The following is a 21,462-nucleotide window of genomic DNA, read 5'->3' as shown; positions in this document are numbered from 1 at the left end:
ATGTTCATCCCTTTTCCTCTTACTAAAGTTTAAGCTTCTTGAGGGCACAAGGCAGTGTTTTGTACTCCTCTGTATCCATAGCACCCTAGTAAAGGTGATGGGTGATTTAAGCGAGAGGATGGAATATTCCTGAGCTATGTCAGGACTCAAAGCCGCACAAGGAAGCAGCTGCAAGATCTCTCACTTTGTCCCGAGGTCTCCTGCGTCACCTCCCTACACAGGCAAACCAGAGCTGCGCAAAGCACATCTGACGGCGTGATTAGTAGTTCCTTAGTGGGAGTAGCCAACACTGCAGTCTGCTCAACCGCGGCCTCCCCTCCAATATCCCCAAATCGGCCAACTCCTCTTCCCAGTTCCTCTCTGGGAGTAGACCGACCTGCTTCCCACTAAAACCACAGACGCGATAATAGGAGGAAAAAACATAAGAGTTGAGAGTAGGACAATTGGTGGCAATGAGATGAACACAGATTAATGATGCAGACCTCGCCCTGGCCTCCCCAGCCTAAGCTGGGGAAAGTTCATAGTTGATACCCATTAAAGGGCTTAATGAAATAATTATAATTCACACCCCAGAGCATCAGAGAATCAATACTGGGGAACTTTGAGCCACTCTGGGGGTGGCACCCCACTGGCTGCACAGTTCAGCGCAGCAGGCAGAGCTGGTGGAAGTAAATGCAGTTGACACGGAAGTTGCATTAAAAGAGGGCAATAATAGATTAAAAGCTGCCGGGATCCTGGCGACTGGCCGTCGATATCCTTTATTCCCTATCTCGCCCCAATTGTGCCCCCTCTGTGCGCTATTAGCCCAAATCGATAGGCTGTCAATTGACATCACTGGCTACAGCATTAATGCAAGCTCACAAAAGAAGCCCGAGCCTAGATTATCACTTCTCTCGCTTCCAAATTACCACATAATGCAGGCCACAGGCAGCTTGTGACATGTTAACACTATACACGATTTGTTGGGATTGGACTAAACATTTCATAGCTAAAGATTTCATCAGAGACTTGATGACAGGAATAAACTGCTGCCCACGGGGAAATCACTGGAAATAATAGAATTAGGCATTGTTAGAGAATCCGGAGGGATGTTGGAGGGACGAGGAAGGATGTCGGGGAGCAGGACCTACAGCTGGTGTCCTGCTGTGGGAGCAGCTTCAGGGAAAGAGATGGCAATTAAAAGGCCTTTTTGTTCGTCCCACTAAAGAACAGGTATTTGGATCTTGTCTAGGGCTTACTTACTTTGTATTTTTGTGCAAAAGTTGGGAAGGGAATTTCTCCTCAATGATAACAGGGAATATAACTGCTGTGGGTCAAATTGTGTCCTTTTTCCCTGCGGCCCACCCAAATATGTTGAAGTCCTAATCCCCAGAACCTCAGAATGTGACCTTCCTTATTTGGAAATGGGGGTTTCTTACAGAAGTAATCAAGTTATAATGAGGTGCAGTAGGACATGTGTTCCTATAGAAAGGGGAAATTTGGGCCGGGCATGGTGGCTCATGCCTGTAATCTCAGCACTTTGGGAGGCCGAAGCAGGCAGATCGCTTTGAGCTCAGGAGTTTGAGACCAGCCTGGGCAACATGAAGAAACCCAGTCTCTACAGAAAAAACTGTTTTAAATTAGCCGCGTGTGGTGTCTCACGTCTATAGTCCCAGCTACTTTAGGGGGCTGAGGCTAGAGAATTGCTTGAGCCTGGGAAGCAGAGGTTGCAGTCAGCCGAGACTGTGCCACTGCACTCTACCCTGGGCAACAGAGTGAGACCCTGTCTCAAAAAAAGGAGGTGGGGAGCAGGAATCTGGACACAGAGGCAGACAGGTACAGAGAGATGACGTGAACACACACAGAAAGTAGACGGCCATGTGACTGGAGTGATGCAAGAAACACCCGAAGCTACCAGAAGCTCATAGAGAGGCATCGGACAGTTCCCTCCCTCGTGCCTTTAAAGGAAGCAAGGCCCTACTGACACCTTGATGTCAGGCCTCTAGTCGCCAGTAGATTTCTGTTGTTTTAAGCTACACAGTTGTTGGAACTTCGCTACAGCAACCTTAGGAAACAATACTAATTATTATAATCTAATTAATAGTGATAATAGCCCCGATTTATTGAGCACTCTGAGAGTCTGACACAGAGACTAGCTAATTTCATCCTCATAACAGACTAATGGTTGAGTATTATAACCCCCATTTCTTTTTTACTTTTTTTTTTTAAGACAGAGTTCCACTCTTGTTGCCCTGGAGTGCAGTGGCACCATCTCGGCTCACCAACCTCTGCCTCCCGGGTTCAAGCGATTCTCCTGCCTCAGCCTCCCAAGAAGCTGGGATTACAGGCATGCACCACCACACCTGGCTAATTTTGTATTTTTAGTAGAGACAGGGTTTAATCCATGTTGGTCAGGCTGGTCTCTAACTCCCAACCTCAGGTGATCCACCTCCCTGAGCCTCCCAAAGTGCTGGGATTACAGGCGTGAGCCACCATGCCCAACCCTATTTTAGGCCACCAGAGGCTGGAATTTCCACTGTATCTTTTCTCCTGAGAGAATAATCTGTCTTCAGTCTCTTTTTTTTTTTTTTTTTTTTTGGGCTGGTGTTCTGTGCCCAGGCTGGAGTGTAGTGGTGTGATCTCGGCTCACTGCAAGCTCAGCCTCGGAGTTCATGCCATTCTCCTGCCTCAGCCTCCTGAGTAGCTGGGACTACAGGCTCACCACTGCAGCCTGGCTAATTTTTTTTTTTTTTTTTTTTGAGGCGAGGTCACCATCTGTCGCCAGGCTGGGTGCAGTGGCTTGGGATCTCGCTCACGGGTTCCGCGCCATTCTCGACCTCCAGCCTCCCGGTAGCAGCTGGGACTACAGAGCCGCCACCTGCGCCCGGCTGGTTTTTGTATTTCTTAATAGAGGCCGGGGTTTCACCGTGTTAGCAGCCAGGGACCGGTCTCGATCCTCCTGACCTGCGTGATCCGCCCGTCTCGGCCTCTAAGGTAGCACCGGGTCAAACGGAAACCACAGCGCCCGGCCACAGCTAATTTTTTTTGAGGCGGGTCACGGCTCTGGCGCCCAGGCTGGGTGCGGTGGCGGATCTCAGCTCACTGCAAGCTCCGCCTCCCGGGATTCCATGTTCTCCTGCCTCAGCCTCCCGAGTAGCTGGGACTACGAAGCCGCCACCTGCCCGGCTAGTTTTGTATTTTTAGTAGAGGCAGGGTTTCACCGTGTTAGCAGGATGGTCTCGATCTCCTGACCTAGTGATCCATGCGTCTCGGCCTCCCAAAGTGCTGGGATTACAGGCTTGGCCACGCCCGGCCCTGGCTAATTTTTGTATTTCTGAAGTAGGGGACGAGGAACCTCCCATGTTAGCCAGGATAGTCTGGATCTCCTGACCTTGTGACCCGCCCGCCTTGGCCTCCCAAAGTGCTGGGATTACGGGCTTGAGCCACCGCACCCGGCTTGTCTTCAGTCTTTAAGGACTCAGCTCCTTACATGGGCTTTGGTGGGGGTCATGGGGCAGCACCCACAGGTCTAAATGGACCTTGCAGGTGTCGTGAGATCGATTCCTGACTACTTTGCTGTGAACTGCACAACTCACACAGTAATGTGCTTCACATTCAGCTTGGGAGGCACCTAGGTATCGAAAATGCTTGTTTCAGAAATGTCCCTGACTGCTGCGGCCTCCACTATGTTTCAAATGACGAATTTCTTAATGGCCTTATCCTTGGGCACACATCGGTCACAGTTCTTGCAGCAAATAGACTGCACATGACTGCAGTCCTTCTTGGCATGACCATTGTTCCTTCTTTTCTTTCTTTCTTTTTTTGACATGGAGTCTCGCTCTGTCGCCCGGGCTGGAGTGCAGTGGTGTGATCTCGGCTCACTGGAACCTCCGCCTCCATGCTTCCAATGATTCTCCTGCCTCAGCCTCCTGAGTAGCTGGGATTACGGGCATGTGCCACCACACCCGGCTAATTTTTGTATTTTTAGTAGAGTTGGGGTTTCACCATGTTGGCCAGGCTGGTCTTGAACTCCTGACCTCAGGTGATCTGCCTGCCTCAGCCTCCCACAGTGCTGAGATTACAGGCATTAGCCACCGCGCCTGTAAGGCCACAACCCACCTTCTTTCCAGTACAATCTAATTTTTTCTCAGCTCCTAAGTGGACCTGTGTCCACTTGGTTTGAGTGCCCACAATGTCTCAAATCAAAGTATAGAAATTTTTTAAGAAATAAAAAACAGGCCAGCATGGTGGCTCACGCCTGTAATCCTAGCACTGTGGGACGCCAAGGTGGGTGGACCGCTTGAGGCCAGGAGTTCGAGACCAGCCTGGCCAACGTGGTGAAACCCTGTCGCTACTGAAAATACAAAACATTTAGCCAGGCATGGTGGCGCGTGTCTGTAATCCCAGCTACTCCTGAAGCTGAAGCCAACAATCCTTTGAACCCGGGCAGTGGAGGCTGCAGTGAGCCGAGATGGCCCCACTGCATTCCAGCCTGGGCAACAGGGTGAGACTCTGTCTCAAAAAAACAAAAATGAAACAATTTGGACCTGGCAGAATGGCTCTTGCAAAGAAGGATGGCGAGAAGGGCTATTCTACCATCAGCGAAGGTGATCACCTGAGACTACACTATCAACATTTACAAGCGCATCTGTGAAGTGGGCTTCAAAAAGGGTGCCCCTCTGGCACTCAGAGAGATCCAGAAATTTGCCATGGAGATGGGGACTCCAGATGTGCACACTGATATCAGGCTTAACAAAACTGTCTGGGCCAAAGCAATAAGGAATGTCCCATACTACGTCCATATCCATGTGGACAAAAAACATGAGGATGAAGATTCACCAAAAAAAGCTCTGTACCTATGGACCTGTTGCCACTTTCAAAAATGTATAGACTGTCAATGTAGATAAGAGCTAACTGCTGATTATAAAATAAAATTATAAAACTACCAAAAATAAAAAATAAAAAACCCCACTAAACTCAGCACAGCCATGATTATTCCATTCTTTGAGAGTAAGAATCTTATTATTTTTTCTTTTTCCTTCTTTTTTGTGGAGTTGGGGGGTGGACAGAGTCTCACTCCGTCGCCCAGGATGCAGTGCAGTGGCGCCATCTCAGCTCACTGCAACCTCTGCCTCCCGGGTTCAAGCCATCCTCCTATCTCAGTCTCCCAAGCAGTTAGGACCATGGGCATGTGCCACCATGCCCAGCTAATTTTTGTATTTTAGTAGAGATGGGATTTTGCCATGTTGCCCAGGCTGCTCTTGAATTCCTGGCCTTAAGCAATCCACCCACCTCAGCCTTGAGCTGAGCAATATTGTTCTTCCTCATCCATGTTCCCAATTACAATGGTAGGCCTTTGTCTCTGTCTCTGTCTTGCGTTCTCTTTTCTCCTTGCAGGGGAAGCCAGTCCTACACCTCTTTCTTTTTCAGTTAATATATATAAAGCTTTATTGAGATCACACAATTCACCCATCTAAAGGGTATAATTCAATATTTTTAGTTTACAGAATTGTGCAATCATCACATCACAATCAATTTAGAACAATCTGATCACTCCAAAACAAATATCCCATACCCTTTATCACTGCATTTCTCCCCAACTGTTTTTCCCCTCAGCCTATGCAACCATCAATCTTTTTTGTCTTAAAAGATTTCCTATTCTGCACATTTCATATAAATAGAATCATATGTTTTTTTTTGTGACTGGGTTCTTTCACTTACCGTAATATTTTTAAGGCTAATCTATGTTGAACCACATATCAGTACTGAATTCCCTTTTTTTTTTTTTTTTTTGAGACAGAGTCTCACTCTGTTGCCCAGGCTGGAGTGCAGTGGCTTGATCTCAGCTCACTGCAACCTCTGCTTCCTGGGTTCAAGCGATTCTATAGACATCCTAATGTAGGAGAAATTCTATCTCTGGGCCGGGCGCGGTGGCTCAAGCCTGTAATCCCAGCACTTTGGGAGGCCGAGACGGGCGGATCACGAGGTCAGGAGATCGAGACCATCCTGGCTAACACAGTGAAACCCCGTCTCTACTAAAAAATACAAAAAACTAGCTGGGTGAGGTGGTGAGCACCTGTAATCCCAGCTACTCAGGAGGCTGAGGCGGGAGAATGGCATAAACCCAGGAGGCGGAGCTTGCAGTGAGCTGAGATCCAGCCACTGCACTCCAGCCTGGGCGACAGAGCAAGACTCTGTCTCAAAAAAAAAAAAAAAAAATTATATCTCTGTGATAAGTTGCATTTCACTGGTGGCTAATGTTGAGCATCTTTTCATGTGCTTATTACCTATTTATCTTTGTTGAAGAAGTGTCTATTCAGATATTTTGCCCATTTAAAAAAATGGGTTGTCTTTTTATTATTGAGTTATGAGTGTTTTCAATGTATTAGGGATAACAGTCCCTCATCAGATATGTGATTTATAAATATTTTGTTTTTGTGTATCTAGTTTTATAGGTTTCCCTTTCGCTTTCTTGATGGTGTCTTTGAGTGTATCTTGGCAACATGGCAAAACCCCGTCTCTACACAAAAAAGTACAAAATTAGCTGGGTGTGGTGGCATGCGCTTGTGGTTCCAGCTGCTCAGGAAGAGGATCACTTGAGCCCAGGAGGCAGAGACTGCAGTCAGCTGTGATCATGTCACTGCATCCCAGCTTGAGTGACAGAGCAAGACCCTGTCTCAAAAATAAATAAATAAATAAATAAAATAAAAATCGGGCTGGCTGCATGCTCTGAATGTTCTGTGCTGTGCTCCAGTGTTCTAGCAGAGGTCCCATTGCTCAAGGCAGGCCCTGACAGTCTTCTCATACTGCAGACTAGCTACACTGTGCCCAGTCTGAGATAGTGCCCAGATCTCAGAGGCAATGTGAAGACACCAAGTGGACCTTCATTCCAGTCAAGATCTTGGCAATTCTGTTATTGCCAACTTTCCTTCACCCAAAGTTGCTCCAGGTTTGATCACTTTCTCCTTATTGCATGCAACTCTAATGTTGGCTCCCTACCCTGCAAGGAACAGAGAGTCTGAGCTCATCCAGCAACCACTCTCCCACTCTTCCAAGAGAGATGATCATGAGCAGACTATTATAAAGCACAAAGGGAGCACATTCTACTCTCTTGGGTACCTGCTCCACCCACCACTTTTTATTCATTCACTTGACAAATATATGCTGCTTATGCGGCAGACACTGGGAACACAGGTGTGCACACAGCTGTTTCTCCTTTCTTGGGTGAACTTGGTGAGGAATTTAAGCATTTCACCAGAGTGTGTTGAGAAACCCAGAAGCACTTCAGGGGGATGAGGGAAATAACATGGGGACTTAAACTAGCCAGTGTGGATCAGGAAAGGCTATATTCTGAGCTTTTTCTTCACCTCACCCTCCGTATTCTAAACCTGTCTGTATTACCCATCCCTCCACAACCAGCCCCCAAATATCCTGAGATTCCCAACTCAAGCCATTACTCCCACCTGAGCAGGGCACTTGCTCAGTTGAGAATGCTGGGCTGGGCGCAGTGGCTCACACCTGTAATCCCAGCACTTTGGGAGGCCAAGGCGGGTGGATCACCTGAAGTCGGGAGCTCGAGAGCAGCTTGACCAACATGGAGAAACCCTGTCTCTACCAAAAACACAAAATCAGCCAGGCATGGTGGCGCATGGCTGTAATCCCAGCTACTCCGGAGGCTGAGGAAGGAGAGTTGCTTGAGCTTGGGAGGTGGAGGTTGCAGTGAGCCAAGATCTTGCCATTGCACTCCAGCCTGGGCAACAAGAGCGAAATTCCATCTCAAAAAAAAAAAAAGAAGGAAAAAAATAAAAGAATGCTTTGCCTGGAAGGCAATTGTGGATATTTCGGACTGACTTTCTTCATTATTTACTGTGCTTCCAGCTGAAAAGCACAACAGCACAACGTTACAGCAGCTTCCCCCGCCGACTACGTACTCTGATAGTTTCGTAAATAGCTACTGCCATCTAGTGGACAAAGATGACTTTACATCAGTACATTGCCCCACGGAAATGAAAATTCTCAGCGTTTCCTATTTCTTACAACCACTTCATCCAATCTTAACGGAATCCAAAAGACCACTCACTTTTCCTTTGAAAGCCTAAGGCCTAGAATATTTTAAGTATTCAACATTGTTTGGACAAAGGACTTTTCACGGGCATTGTCATTAATTTTATATGTAACATAAATATTGTAGTAATATTGTTGGAGAATTTTATTGCAATGGCTTTAGACAATTATTCCCTTATAAGTTATTTATTGCTATTTATTGCTATAGCTTTAGACAATTATTCCCTTAGAAGTCTATTAAGGGCTGGGCGTGGTGGCTTATGCTTGTAATCCCAGCACTTTGGGAGGTGGGCAGATTGCCTGAACTCAGGATACTGAGCCTGGGTACACGGTGAAACCCCATCTCTACTAAAATACAAAACATTAGCTGGGCGTGGCAGCGTGCGCCTGTAGTCCCAGCTACTCGGGAGACTGAGGCAGAATTGCTTGAGCCCGGGAGGTGGAGGCTGCAGCAAGCTGCACCACTGCACTTCAGCCTGGGCGATAGAGCAAGACTCCATCTCCAAAAAAAAAAAAAAAAAAAGAAAAGAAAAGAAAAACATCTAATAAGGTCAAATAGAAACTTGAAAAGCTATAGTAATAAAAACACATTTTAGAATATAATCATATTGCCAAGTTCAGCAGAAACTCCTAAACTGGACCTGGAGATTAAATTTTTTGGCCTGTCTTCCCAATCCAGTAGCGCCCTGTGCAGCAGGGACAGAACCAACCATCTAAGTCATGGAGTTTCCTTCTATCAACTAAAACCTCTTTACAGTAACTTGTAAAAGCAAATTTTGCCACCGTGTAGATTTGTGCATGCACAGCCAGAGCATCCACCATCCCTCCATTGTAAGGTTATTTGGAGAATCAAGTAAGGGGAGAAGCAAATGCCATTAACTCAAAATTGAATGGAAAGTGGTAGGCATTGTTGTCCCTATGGTTACCTTCTCTTCCTCTAAAGCTTACCTAATAAACAGCTAATTCGACATTTACATGGTTTAAACATCTTTACTGGCTTTTTAAACTACTAGCCCACAGCAGAACCCTAATTACAAACAATAGGCCAGGCGCAGTGGCTCACACTTGTAATCCCAGCAGTTTGGGAGGTCAAGGCGGTAAGATCGTTTGAGGTCAAAAATTCAAGACTAGCCTGGACAACATGGCAAAACCCCCGCTCTACAGAAAATATAAAAATTAGCTGGGCATGGTGTCCCAGCTACTCGGAAGGTGGGAGAATGCAAAGGTGGGAGGCAAACATTGCAGTGAGATCGCACTACCGCACTCCAGCCTGGGTAAGGGAGGCTATCTCAAAAAAAAAAAAAATCCAATTCCCCAGATTAGACTACGTGATGACATTAAGGGTACTCCACCTGAGCCTCAGTGTCATCTATAAACACATTCTGGTTTATAAACAGATGAAAAAATACAAATAACTGAGAAAACCTAGCAAATATTCCCACCTTCCCAAGCCCCAATTCCTTACTATACATTATACATGTCCAACAAGGTGTTATCTGTATAGGGGAAACATTGCCATATTTACTCTAACTTCATGTTTCACTAATGTTTCAGCTAACATTAACCTGAAGTTCAAAAATTTGCAGTAACAGCTACCACTGAAAACCTTCCACATTAAGATTCCATGTGAAACAAGATAAAAGTGTTATTTACCCTTTAGTCTCGTTTTGAGTTAAGGCATCAAAAAGTTTGTAACCATCTCAGATACATGGTACGCCCATGTGCATTAACATACGCTTCCAGAACCAGCTACTTGGAACTAAGGCTGGGTGACCACTTGGGGCCAGTTCCAGTCCAGCCTGTACAAGTGAGCACACACCCCTAAGGAAAACTAAAGCCCAGGTAAAATTCTCACCCAAAGAAACATGCCAAAAATTTGTACTACTGCCAGGTGCGGTGACCCACGCCTGTAATCCCAGCGTTTTGGAAGGCTGAGGCAGGCGCATCACCTGAGGTAGGGAAATCAGCCTGAACAACGTGGAGAAAGCCCGTCTCTACTAAAAAATGCAAATTAGCCAGGCGTGGTGGCACATGGCTGAGGCAGGAGGATCCCCTGAACTAGGGGACAGGGGTTGCACCATTACACTCTTAATGAGATACAATGAGATCGTGCCATTCGCACTCCAGCCCGTGCAACAAGAATAAAAACCCTTCAACAAAAGTAAAAATGTGTGCTACTTGTCATTTTTTCTAACGGAGAAAATTTGGAATGAGAAGTGTATGAAATCGTGCTATAAATTCCCATTGAAATACCCAGACATTAGTAGACCTTCAGTACCAAAGGGAAAAACTGCAGCTCCTTCGCGAATTAGCTTTTTGGCAAAGATCAGCTAATCCACTGAAATCTGTCACCTACATAATGACACTTAACAGCCTGCTCCCCTAGGTTATCACAATTCGCTGTTGGGACCCAAATGAATCAGGTGGCAGATTAGCTCCATCCCCCTGGCGCTCTCAATCATTTTAGGAAGAGGAAATAGAAACCTACAGGGCAGTGGCTCATACAAGAGATTGAGATTCAAAGTTATCTCTGCCATGTAGCTTAACATTCACTGCCCAAGTATTTGGTTCTGATCTCTTAAATTCTTACTCGTCATCTAGCACAAAGCTCCAGGCAAGTAAGCCTCTGCTCCTAGGCAGGATTACACAGGTTTACAAAACACCATTAAGTCAGCTTTCTGCCTCTCCATGTAAGGACTAAGGTTAGTTTGATCTAGATCTGATTTCTCATGCTTCCCCTTCTGAAAGCTCTCAATTCTAAAACGTACTATCCACAATGCTCTGAAGGGCAACTTGCCACCCAGCCCTTGTAACTCAAGCTTAGTTTAAGAGGAAGGGGGGAAGTTAGTAAGATTCACATAATCACCTAAGACTACTACTCCCAGCAGCTGACCTGGGAAACTAAAGACTCAAAACAATTTTATGGTGCCAATTTTAAATAGTTTTATTTAAGACATTGCATTTTCCACTTACAATACAGTGTTTATAAAGTGCAATGTTATTTCCTTCCCCTGTGCATGTTCCATATTCAAGTATTGAGAATGCCCAGTAACTTACTATAGCAGCTTAACTTTTTAAAACTGCCACAGAATTTGCTACAAATTTAGGTCCTTCAAATGTTTTAAATGTGTGGAACAATGCTACACCTATACTTGGGTTGGCTTAATCAACCTCTTCAATAGTGGGCCCTGAGGAAGCACCACCAGAGGGAGGAGCTCCACCACCAGGGAATCCCCCAGGCATTCCTCCTGGCATGCCTCCTGCACTCTGGTACAGCTTGGTGATGATGGGGTTGCAAACTTTCTCCAGCTCTTTCTGCTGATGTTCAAACTCTTCCTTCTCGGCAGTCTGAGGAAGAGAAAAAAGGAATTACTACAAGTTCTTGTAACGTTAATAACCTTTCTCTAACCCTGATGCAACCTGATGCTAAGTCGCTGACACCAACTCCTACAAGATGGCCAACTGTCAACATTAAAATAGGGCCTTATTCTTAACATCTTGGGGTCACTCAGACATCCAAGGAAGGTAGTTGCCAACACCTTGAATTCTGGTGGAAACCGCGAATGTTTTGGACCATTCATCATTGTGACCCTATACTGAAATCCAGCTCAAGCTTGGTTTTACCATCCCCTTCCCCTCTCCCTCCATTGAGTGGGGGATGGGGAAAATCACAAACCTGATTCTTATCAAGCCAGTTGATAATTTCATTACACTTGTCCAGAATCTTCTGTTTGTCCTCATCGTTAATCTTGCCTTGAAGTTTCTCGTCTTCGACAGTTGCTTTCATGTTGAATGCATAGGACTCAAGTGAATTCTTGGATGATACCTTGTCCCTCTGCTTCTCATCTTCAGCTTTGTACTTCTCAGCTTCCTGGACCATACGTTCAATGTCTTCCTTGCTCAAACGGCCTAGGAAAGAAATTAAGTCTTTTAAGTAAAAAAGCCTTACATTTCCCGTATAACTCTAGTTTCTCTTAGCTAGATACCCTTGAGGCACCAGAAACTCAATTGAAATACCACTACGATCCCTGTCAAGACAAGATGACAGTGCCATGTGTGTTTACTTACCCTTGTCATTAGTGATAGTAATCTTATTCTCTTTTCCTGTACTCTTGTCCACAGCAGAGACATTCAGGATACCATTGGCATCAATGTCAAAAGTGACTTCAATCTGAGGAACACCTCGGGGTGCAGGAGGTATGCCCGTGAGTTCAAACTTGCCAAGCAGGTTGTTATCCTTGGTCATGGCACGCTCACCTTCATAGACCTTGGTAGGGAATAAAACAAATTACTACAATGGACTTCACATCTCTGCTAGTGCTAGAGTCCTGCTAAGGAAGAATGGTCGCTCAGACATCCAAGGAAGGAACTGGCCAACATAAGACTTTCTGGTGGAAACTACGAATGGTTTTGGAATCCATCATCATAGCGAGTCAGTCCAGACTTCTATCTGGTATCAGTAAGCCAAGCAAGAAAAGTACAGAAAACATACCTGAATAAGCACACCAGGCTGGTTGTCAGAATAGGTAGTGAAGGTCTGTGTCTGCTTGGTAGGAATGGTGGTATTACGCTTAATAAGGACGGTCATTACTCCACCAGCAGTTTCAATACCAAGGGAAAGAGGAGTGACATCCAAGAGCAACAAATCTTGAACATTTTCAGACTTGTCTCCAGACAGGATGGCTGCCTGGACAGCTAGCAAAGAAAAAAAGTTAACGTTAGAAAGTTAAAACAAAAAAACCCAGTGCGTAGCTCCTGTTTTAACCACTATCACTCGCTCAGACATCCAAGGAAGGTGTTGCCATCATTAGCCAAGCTTTTGGTGGAAACTACGAATGTTTAACAATCACTCATCACAGCGAGTCACCGCCTCATCTCCTGCCTGCCTGCCTTCCTTTAGGGTTGAGATACTTTTGTTACCTGCACCATAAGCAACAGCTTCATCAGGGTTGATGCTCTTATTCAGTTCTTTTCCGTTGAAGAAATCTTGGAGAAGCTTCTGAATCTTGGGGATACGAGTAGAACCACCAACCAGGACAATATCATGAATCTGTGACTTGTCTAGTTTGGCATCTCGAAGGGCTTTCTCTACTGGGTCCAGGGTGCCACGGAACAGGTCAGCATTCAATTCTTCAAATCGGGCACGGGTAATGGAGGTATAGAAGTCGATTCCTTCATAGAGAGAATCGATCTCAATACTGGCCTGGGTGCTGGAAGAGAGCGTACGCTTAGCACGTTCACAAGCAGTACGAAGGCGTCTTACAGCTCTCTTGTTCTCGCTGATGTCCTTCTTATGCTTGCGCTTGAACTCTGCAATAAAATGGTTGACCATTCGGTTGTCAAAATCTTCTCCACCCAAGTGGGTGTCTCCAGCTGTAGACTTGACCTCAAAGATTCCATCCTCAATAGTGAGGATTGACACATCGAAAGTGCCACCTCCCAGGTCAAAGATAAGCACGTTTCTTTCTGCTCCAACCTGCCATTGAAAACAATCTCATTTATATTTCTGACAATCAAACTAATCTTAAAATAATCTGGACTCTGCATCACAAATGGTACATACCTTTTTGTCTAAGCCGTAAGCAATAGCAGCAGCAGTTGGCTCATTAATAATTCTAAGTACATTGAGACCAGCAATAGTTCCAGCATCTTTGGTAGCCTGACGCTGAGAGTCATTAAAATAAGCTGGCACTGTGACCACAGCATTGGTAACAGTCTACGAATAAGGAAGAGACCACAGATCAAACTATTATACTTAGATACACAAACTCCAGCAAATGGATTAATGCTGGTGAAACAAAAACTGCTGGAGCACCCCCCAAAAATGTAAATTACTAATTGTCAAGATTCACTGGTTTCTGGTGTTGACCCAGCCTCCCAAAGAGCCTGGAGGCAGTGCACGTGGTCTTAACCCAGAGCTGCGCCCCATCTGTTCCCCTTCCTCACCAGGTGCCAGTGCCCCACTGGAATCAACGGGCTTTTAACTACTCCAGAATGCTGAAAAACATACTGAAAAACAAACCTCACCTTCCCAAGATAGGCTTCTGCAATTTCCTTCATCTTTGTCAGAACCATAGAGGATACCTCCTCTGGATAGAAGCTTTTGGTCTCTCCCTTATATTCTACTTGGACCTTGGGCCTGCCAGCATCATTCACCACCATGAAGGGCCAATGCTTCATATCAGACTGGACAACAGCATCATCAAATCTGCGTCCAATCAGACGTTTGGCATCTGTAAAAGGTATCAAATGAAAACACTTTCAATTTCATACCTCTTCTGATAAAACCCAAGTCCATGATTACTCAAATGCCGAAGTTCATAGGTAGGTGAATTCAACTACCATATAGGTAGCAAAGATTCAAATTTTGACATCCTACATTACCTAGATTTTCAGCCTGAAAGGTTTCTATAACCCGTTTTGTAACAGACTTGAGAACAAGTTTCAGCTCATTTTTCAAAAAACAAAAAGCTCCCCCTTCACATTTCATAAACTCTTCTGCTTCCTAGACCTGTTAAATTTGTTCTGTCATTTAAAATTAGTAGCTCACCAAAAACTGTGTTGGTGGGGTTCATTGCAACTTGATTCTTTGCAGCGTCACCGATCAACCGTTCAGTGTCCGTAAAGGCAACATAGCTTGGAGTGGTTCGGTTTCCCTGATCATTGGCAATTATCTCTACTTTTCCGTGCTGGAAAACACCCACACAAGAGTAGGTGGTGCCAAGATCAATACCAACTGCAGGTCCCTTGGACATGGTTGCTGAAAAAAAGAAAAATCCGGTTTAAAAATCCAGTTAATCAAAATATTTCCCCCAACCCTTAAAACAACGCGTAACCAGGAAAAAGATATGGCCACTACCAAGAGGTAGTGACCATCACCTCTTGTTTAAGCACACCAAAGGTTCAGAACTAGTGCTGCAGTCCGGGTTGCCGTGCCAACCGCTGCCAAGCACACCCTGGATGAACCACCCACCAGAGGGCCTGGGGCGTTGCTGAGCACGTGGTCTTAACCTGGAACTGAGCCGTATCTATCCCATCTCCCTCACCAGGTGCCAGGGTCCCTGAGAGTCAACTGGGGTTTTGACTGATCCGGAATGCACCCCCATATTGGAAGCACGCCAAGTACGGCTTTGAAGAACCATGGTGGGACCGGACTATACAAGGAAGCGAGATAAAGAAAACCCTCGCTCCACTTCCCTGCGCGCCAGAGTAGGCGATGCGGCAACCCTCCCCCGCCACGCGGTCGCCGGGCGTCTCCCAGGCTCCCCTGGGGCTGCGGCCCAACTCCTATATTTCTGTCCTGCCGGCTGCAACCAAGCGCCGCTGCCACCCCACCGAAAACTGAGGCCCCTTAAGCCAGTGGAAGCGGCCGCACACTCGCCTCGACAAAATTCTCAGAACTCTCCAAGCCGCAACAAGCTCAACCGGTCAGTGTGGAAAGTGCACGCTCCCAGACCCATAACCCAACTCTCGAGCAGAACCTTTACCTGGCGTGTAGGCCTGGCTCCGATAAAGACAAAAGTCACAGGAGACCCCGGAGCTGCAGGCGAGTTCAATGAGACCGGTTTCCGCCCGCCACCCTCCCTCTTATACCCTATCTCAGAACCTTCCAGAAGGGGCCCGCCCCTGCTGCCTGCCATTACGGCTTCCCCGGCCAATAGACGCCAGGCTGCCCTTACAAGACCCAATCACAAGCCCGGCTCCACTCCTCGGGCCTCGCCCCCTTCCGCACCCACCCCACCGCGCTCCGCCTCGCGATAACGCACTCACCGCAGCGTTCTGGAACTTTCAAGCTCGCCCCCGCTCTCCGGACGGCTCCGGGGAAAGGGAGGGTGGGGCGCAGACAGCCCGCGCGCGGGAGTCCTCAGTTACCCCGGGCGGGGGAGGGGAGCGTCCGCCTCTACGCATGCGCCCCCAGCTTGCGCGGGCAGGAGGGGGCGGAAAAAGTTGGAAGAAGAGGGGCGGGCAAAACTTGGAACCAACCAATGACAGCGGCGCTTGCCGCGCTCTTGGCCCGCGCAGAACTGGGGGAGGAATCGCGCGGAGCCTGAAGGGAGGGGTTCGGGCGCGGGAGCCGGGGAGGAGAAGACGGAAGTGGAGCGAGGACAAAATGGCTGCGAAGGTTGTTGCTCCCTTCCCCCACACACGTCCTCATTCCTCTTTTCCCATCCCCCATCTCCATGTTCCAGACGATCCTCTGAGTGCCCCAGGTTTCGCGAACCTATATTTCATAGCGTGGCTTTGGGCAAGGGCTGACCCCGAGGGGCGTGGGCGAAGGTTCCGGCTTCAGAGTGCTACTAGGGCTGCTCGCTCAGGGGCACCCAGGGTTGGGATTGGAGGGAGCCGCCAGGCCGCCGCGGGGTGGGGCGGGTTAGCTCGGCAGGCACCCCAGCACCCGCATTTCCCTACGGGAACTGTTGGGAGGCAGCCCCCGACGCAGAAGTGTAAGGGGCCCGGCTTCTCAGAACCGCCTCAGGACGCGGTCGTGTCTGGACTTCTCCGGGGAAAAAAAGGCGAACCCGCTTCTCTGAACCCCCGACCCCTAGGCCCCTTCCCACCTCCGTCTAGAACAGATTCGGCTTCTTGGCTCAGTTCTTCCCCTACTAGCCCAAGCCCCACATTTCCCCATTGTTTATAAAATAAACATTTAAAAGGTGGCGAGTGTGTTCTCCGTTAGGTGAACCAGGGGTTAGGAATCATAGGTTCCAGTAGCCGTGCGTCCTTGATTTAGAGTTTATGAACGTTTGTATTTTCAGTAACATGAGGTGGTATCTTTACTGGTTTGACTTTCATCAAAAATTAAACGACAGACCATGCAGACGCTTTGAAAACGTGACTAAGCTGGTGCGCAAAACAGTGGTGCCTGGAATTTTACATTGTGCAGTGTTGTGCGTGGCCGCGGACATGTGGGGCCTTGTTCCAAGAGCCTGTCTCAGGTACCTTGAACACTCCCTGTGTCCTTTCAGGCAGGCAGGGTAGCTATTATTCCTGTTTAGTAGATAAGTAGGCACCGATGGGGGAAAAGATTTTTTTAAGGCTACACCAAAAGAACTTACAGTAGCAGGGCTGGAATTAGAAGGTCTGTAGACTGCGAAAAAGGCTTCAGAAGAGCGAGGACATCTTGTCCTTGTCAAAGCCTTTAAAGGGTAGAGACAGACCCAAAACATATGAAGAATTTCCTTTTCATATTTTCCTTTTGGGGAGGAATGTTGGCTTAGAGTTCATGGAGATATATTCTTAGCCTCTCCCCACGTCCCAAGAATTTAATTTTATACAATGCTTTCACTACATACAAAATGCTTTCATTTGTCATCTAATCATCATCACAGTTCTCTAAGGTGTGTATTATTCATCCCTATATCAGGAGAAAAATGAGGCTCAAAGATACCATTTGTGGGAAGGTAAGCAGCTGGGTAAGCTAGAATCAAATCTAGCTTTTTTTGGGTTCAAGATTTATTTTATATCTTTTGTTAGTTACGCTACAGTGTAATTTCCTTCCTGGAAATACATTCAACTCAATTCCAGAAAGAGGTAGGATGTGTACTGTGAGCCACTGCTTTCAGTTTCCTTTGGTATTTGGAACCTCCCGTCCCCCACGCTAACTGCTAGTAATGTTATCTGGAATTTTTCTTTTCACACCCCAGAGCCTAAAGTTTAACAAGCACACATTTCAAACTACACCCTGTGCTGTATTTTGCATTTTTGTAATTATGTTAATCATTGAACCAGTGGAAAACAGAATTGGGGCACACATCCACTTGTTTGAGATATCCCATCCAATAGCAGTGATTAGAGAAAGCAGAACAAATAACCTCTGTTTCTGGTTACTCTCAAACGTGTTCTGGGACTTGGGCTATGTCTTATTAAATGGAATGATTTAGCATTCATATATTTAAAGCTCAGAATATGATGAAGGTCCTGTCTCCACCACTTTAAACGCACAGGGTTTCAAATGACACAGTTAAGATCTAAAATTAAAGTTTGGTTGCATGGGACTGCAGTGGAGTCTTGAGCCTAGGACTTCTGACTGGATAAAAGGATAATGATTTAACATTTTTGTGTGCCTACCGCATGCCAACCTTACCTCCTGTAATTCTCACCGTAAATCTAAGCGGTAGCAACTATTATGATCGTCATTTTGTAGACGGAGTCTAAGGCATGACTCCGTCTCCCAGAAAAGATGGAATCTCCCAATGGAGTCTCCCGGAAAAGACGGAGTCTCGCCCTGTCCCCCAGGCTGGAGTGCAGTGGCCGAACGTGGCTCACTGCAACCTCCGCTTCCCGGGTTCAAGAGATTCTCCTGCCTCAGCCTCGTGAGTAGCTGTGACTACATGTGCACGCCACCAAACCTGGCTAGTTTTTGTATTTTAGTAGAGACAGGGTTTCACCATATTGGCCAGGTTGGTCTCAAACTCCTGACCTCAGGTAATCCGCCTGCCTCAGCCTCCCAAAGTGCTGGAATTACAAGCGTGAGCTACCGCACCTGGCCTGTTTTTGTTTGTTTGTTTGTTTGATGTGAAGTCTAACTCTATCCAGGCTGGAGTGCAGTGGTGTGGTCTCTGCTCACTGCAACCTCCACCTCCTGGGTTCAAGCAATTCTCCTGTCTCAGCCTCCCAAGTAGCTGGGATTAGAGGCCCGTACCGTCACGCCCCGCTAATTTTTGTGTTTTTAGTAGGGATGGGGTTTCACCAATTGGTCAGGCTGGTCTCAGGCCTCAAATGATCTGCCCGCCTTGGCCTCCCAAAGTGCTGGGATTAAGGAGTGAGCCACTGTGCCGTCCTCAGTTTATGAATAAATGATTTAATAGTTATCTGGTTTCGGTTGCTTCTGTTGAAAAGTCTCAACCAGCCTAGGCAACATAGTGAGACCCCCATCCCAAAAAAATGAGATGGGAGGATCACTTGAGCTCAGGAGGTAGAGGCTGCAGTGAGCCATGATTGTGCCCCTGCACTCCAGCCTGAGTGACGGAGCAAAACCCTGTCTCAAAAAAATGGAAAAAATTTAAGGTTTAGAATTTCATTGGGTAATTTGTATTAGGATTATGTGGTGTACTGTTACTAAATATGCATTTTTTAAAAATTAGTATTAAAGAATAGTAAACTTACAGTCCCTTGCTTCAAAAACTCAGATACTGAAAACAACCCTTCCGTGACCCAGTGACATGACTAAAAGATGCAATATATGTATGCCCTGATTGCCCAAATACTTGAGTGTATGTACTGCATTGCATCAGGGAAATTTGAAACCAGAGTGATGCAAGCTGTTATTAATATTTTGATTTCTAACTGCAGCCATGTATAAATTATTGCAACTGGAGAACAGCATACATAAAAATAGCCCCAATATCTTTTCCCTGCATTATGCTTTGCCTTCCTAAACCAGGTTGTATGCTTTAGAACATTCTCATGCCTATTGTAATGTATTTCTGGTAGTAGAGTCCTTGCCATTGATGTTTTATTCAATGCTTTACACAGGGCACCATGCTAAGCATTTGACATATATTCTCTTACATGACCCTCACAACTATTTTTGGCAGATCATATTGTCCCCATTTTCAGATAAAGAAATTAAGGTTCAAATAGGTCAAATAATTTGCTTAAGATCCCTAGCTGACCCTGAATTTTTCAAAATCAGATTTTATTCCACAGCTTATGCTTCTAACTCAGGCTAGATTGCTTTCTACTTTCAAACTCGTAGTCATCTTGTTTAGCCCCTGCACTATGGAGAGGAGGTGCTGTATAAAATGTGCTCTTGGCCAGGCACTGTAATCTCAGCATTTTGGGAGGCCGAAGCTGGTGGATGGCTTGAGCTCAGGAGTTCAAGACCAGCCTGGGCAACATAAGGAGACCCCATCTCTACAAAAAATACAAAAATTAGCTGGGCGTGTTGGCGTGTGCCTGTAGTCCCAGGTACTCAGGAGGCTGAGGTGGGAAGATGGTTTGAGCCTGGGAGGTTGAGGCTGTAGTGAGCCGTGATTGTGCCACTGAGCTCCAGCCAGGGTGACAAAGTGAGAACCTGTCTCTTAAAGAAAAAAAAGTGCTCCTTATCATTTTATTTTATTTTATTTTATTAATCTAAGACAGAGTCTCACTCTGTCGCCCAGTCTGGAGTACAATGGCGTGATCTCAGTTCATTGCAGCCTCCGCCTCCCAGGTTCAAGCGATTCTCCTGCCTCAGCCTCGTGAGTAGCTGGGATTACAGGCGCACACCACCACGCCTGGCTAATTTTGCATTTTTAGTAGAGATGCGTTTCCACCATGTTGGTCAGTCTGGTCTCTTAACTCCTGACCTCGTGATCCACCCACTTCAGCCTTCCAAAGTGCTGAGATTATAGGCGTGAGCCACCACACCCAGCCTATTTTAATTTTTTAAAGTTGAAATTTTTATCAGAGCACCTTAATTTTTAAGATTTTTTTTTGGCAGGGCGCGGTGACTCACACCTGTAATCCCAGCACTTTGGGAAGCCAAGGTGGGAGGATCACGAGGTCAAGAGATGGAGACTATCCTGGCCAACATGCTGAAACCCTGTTTCTACTAAAAATACAAAAATTAGCTGGGTATGGTGGCACACACCACTAGTCCCACCTACTCGGGAGGCCGAGACAGGAGAATCGCTTGAACCTAGGAGGCGGAGGCTGCAGTGAGCCGATATCACACCACTGTACTCCAGCCTGGCGGCAGAGTGAGACTCTGTCTCAAAAAAAAAAAAAAAAAAACTATACAGTTCAAAGACCCCATGTTTAGTAATTATGTTTACAATTATTTGCTTCCATATGCCACCACGCCCAGCTAATTTTTGTATTTTTAGTAGAGATGGGGGTTTCACCATCTTGACCAGGCTGGTCTTAAACTCTTGACCTCAAGTGATCCACTCACCTCAGCCTCCCAAAGTGCTGGAATTACAGGCATGAACCATGACCCCCAGCCTACAGTTTAAATAAATTGATATGATTGTATCATCTTGGAAGAATCAACTGTACCTATTATTTTATAGTTTCAATGCACCTTATCTTTTTGCCTCTCAGATGATTCGACAGATTTAATCGTGATGTGCTCAAAATACTCTGTGCGTAACAGTCAACAAAAATTGCATGATCTAAGCCCATCATTAGCATTTGAAGACAAATCAGGGAATTATAAAGTTGGGAATTGTACCCTGTTTTGCAGAACAAGGGAAAACTAAAGGATTTGGACTTGTGTGAGTGAGCTAAGTGTGTCCCAAGTATGGTGAAAAGGTTTAGGGCAAGGAAGAAAGCAAAGAGAAGAGAAAGCCTATAGTTGAGTGTAAAGGTTTGAGGATTTCAGGTGGGAAGATGGTGATTAATCAGGATCTGTCAGTTCTGATGGAGTATACTAACAGTGGCTGGGTTTAAATCCTGGCTCTAGGGCCTGGCTTGGTGGCTCACGCCTGTAATCCC

At 46.3% G+C, this 21,462-nt stretch overlaps 1 protein-coding gene and 2 non-coding genes across 3 annotated transcripts; all 3 read right to left on the bottom strand.

Moving 5' to 3' along the window:
* Positions 1-10,961: 10,961 nt before the first annotated feature.
* On the bottom strand, positions 10,962-15,797 carry HSPA8 (heat shock protein family A (Hsp70) member 8). The gene is made up of 9 exons (XM_021926644.2): positions 15,531-15,797; positions 14,594-14,803; positions 14,071-14,276; positions 13,607-13,759; positions 12,964-13,519; positions 12,536-12,738; positions 12,112-12,310; positions 11,720-11,952; positions 10,962-11,391 (listed from the first exon to the last, which is right to left on the bottom strand). Exons 2-9 carry the CDS (start codon positions 14,796-14,798, stop codon positions 11,206-11,208), a joined length of 1,941 nt encoding a protein of 646 aa, XP_021782336.2. The 5' UTR covers positions 14,799-14,803; positions 15,531-15,797; the 3' UTR covers positions 10,962-11,205.
* LOC116269962 lies at positions 12,389-12,475 on the bottom strand. Its single transcript, XR_004177752.1, has one exon. It is a non-coding gene; the product is annotated as a small nucleolar RNA SNORD14 (small nucleolar RNA).
* On the bottom strand, positions 12,818-12,905 carry LOC116269960. The gene has a single exon (XR_004177750.1). It is a non-coding gene; the product is annotated as a small nucleolar RNA SNORD14 (small nucleolar RNA).
* Positions 15,798-21,462: the final 5,665 nt, after the last annotated feature.

Source organism: Papio anubis, chromosome 12 (assembly GCF_008728515.1).
Source record: "Papio anubis isolate 15944 chromosome 12, Panubis1.0, whole genome shotgun sequence".
NCBI classification, from domain to species: Eukaryota; Metazoa; Chordata; class Mammalia; order Primates; family Cercopithecidae; genus Papio; species Papio anubis.
This window is presented reverse-complemented; position numbering and strand designations above follow the sequence as displayed.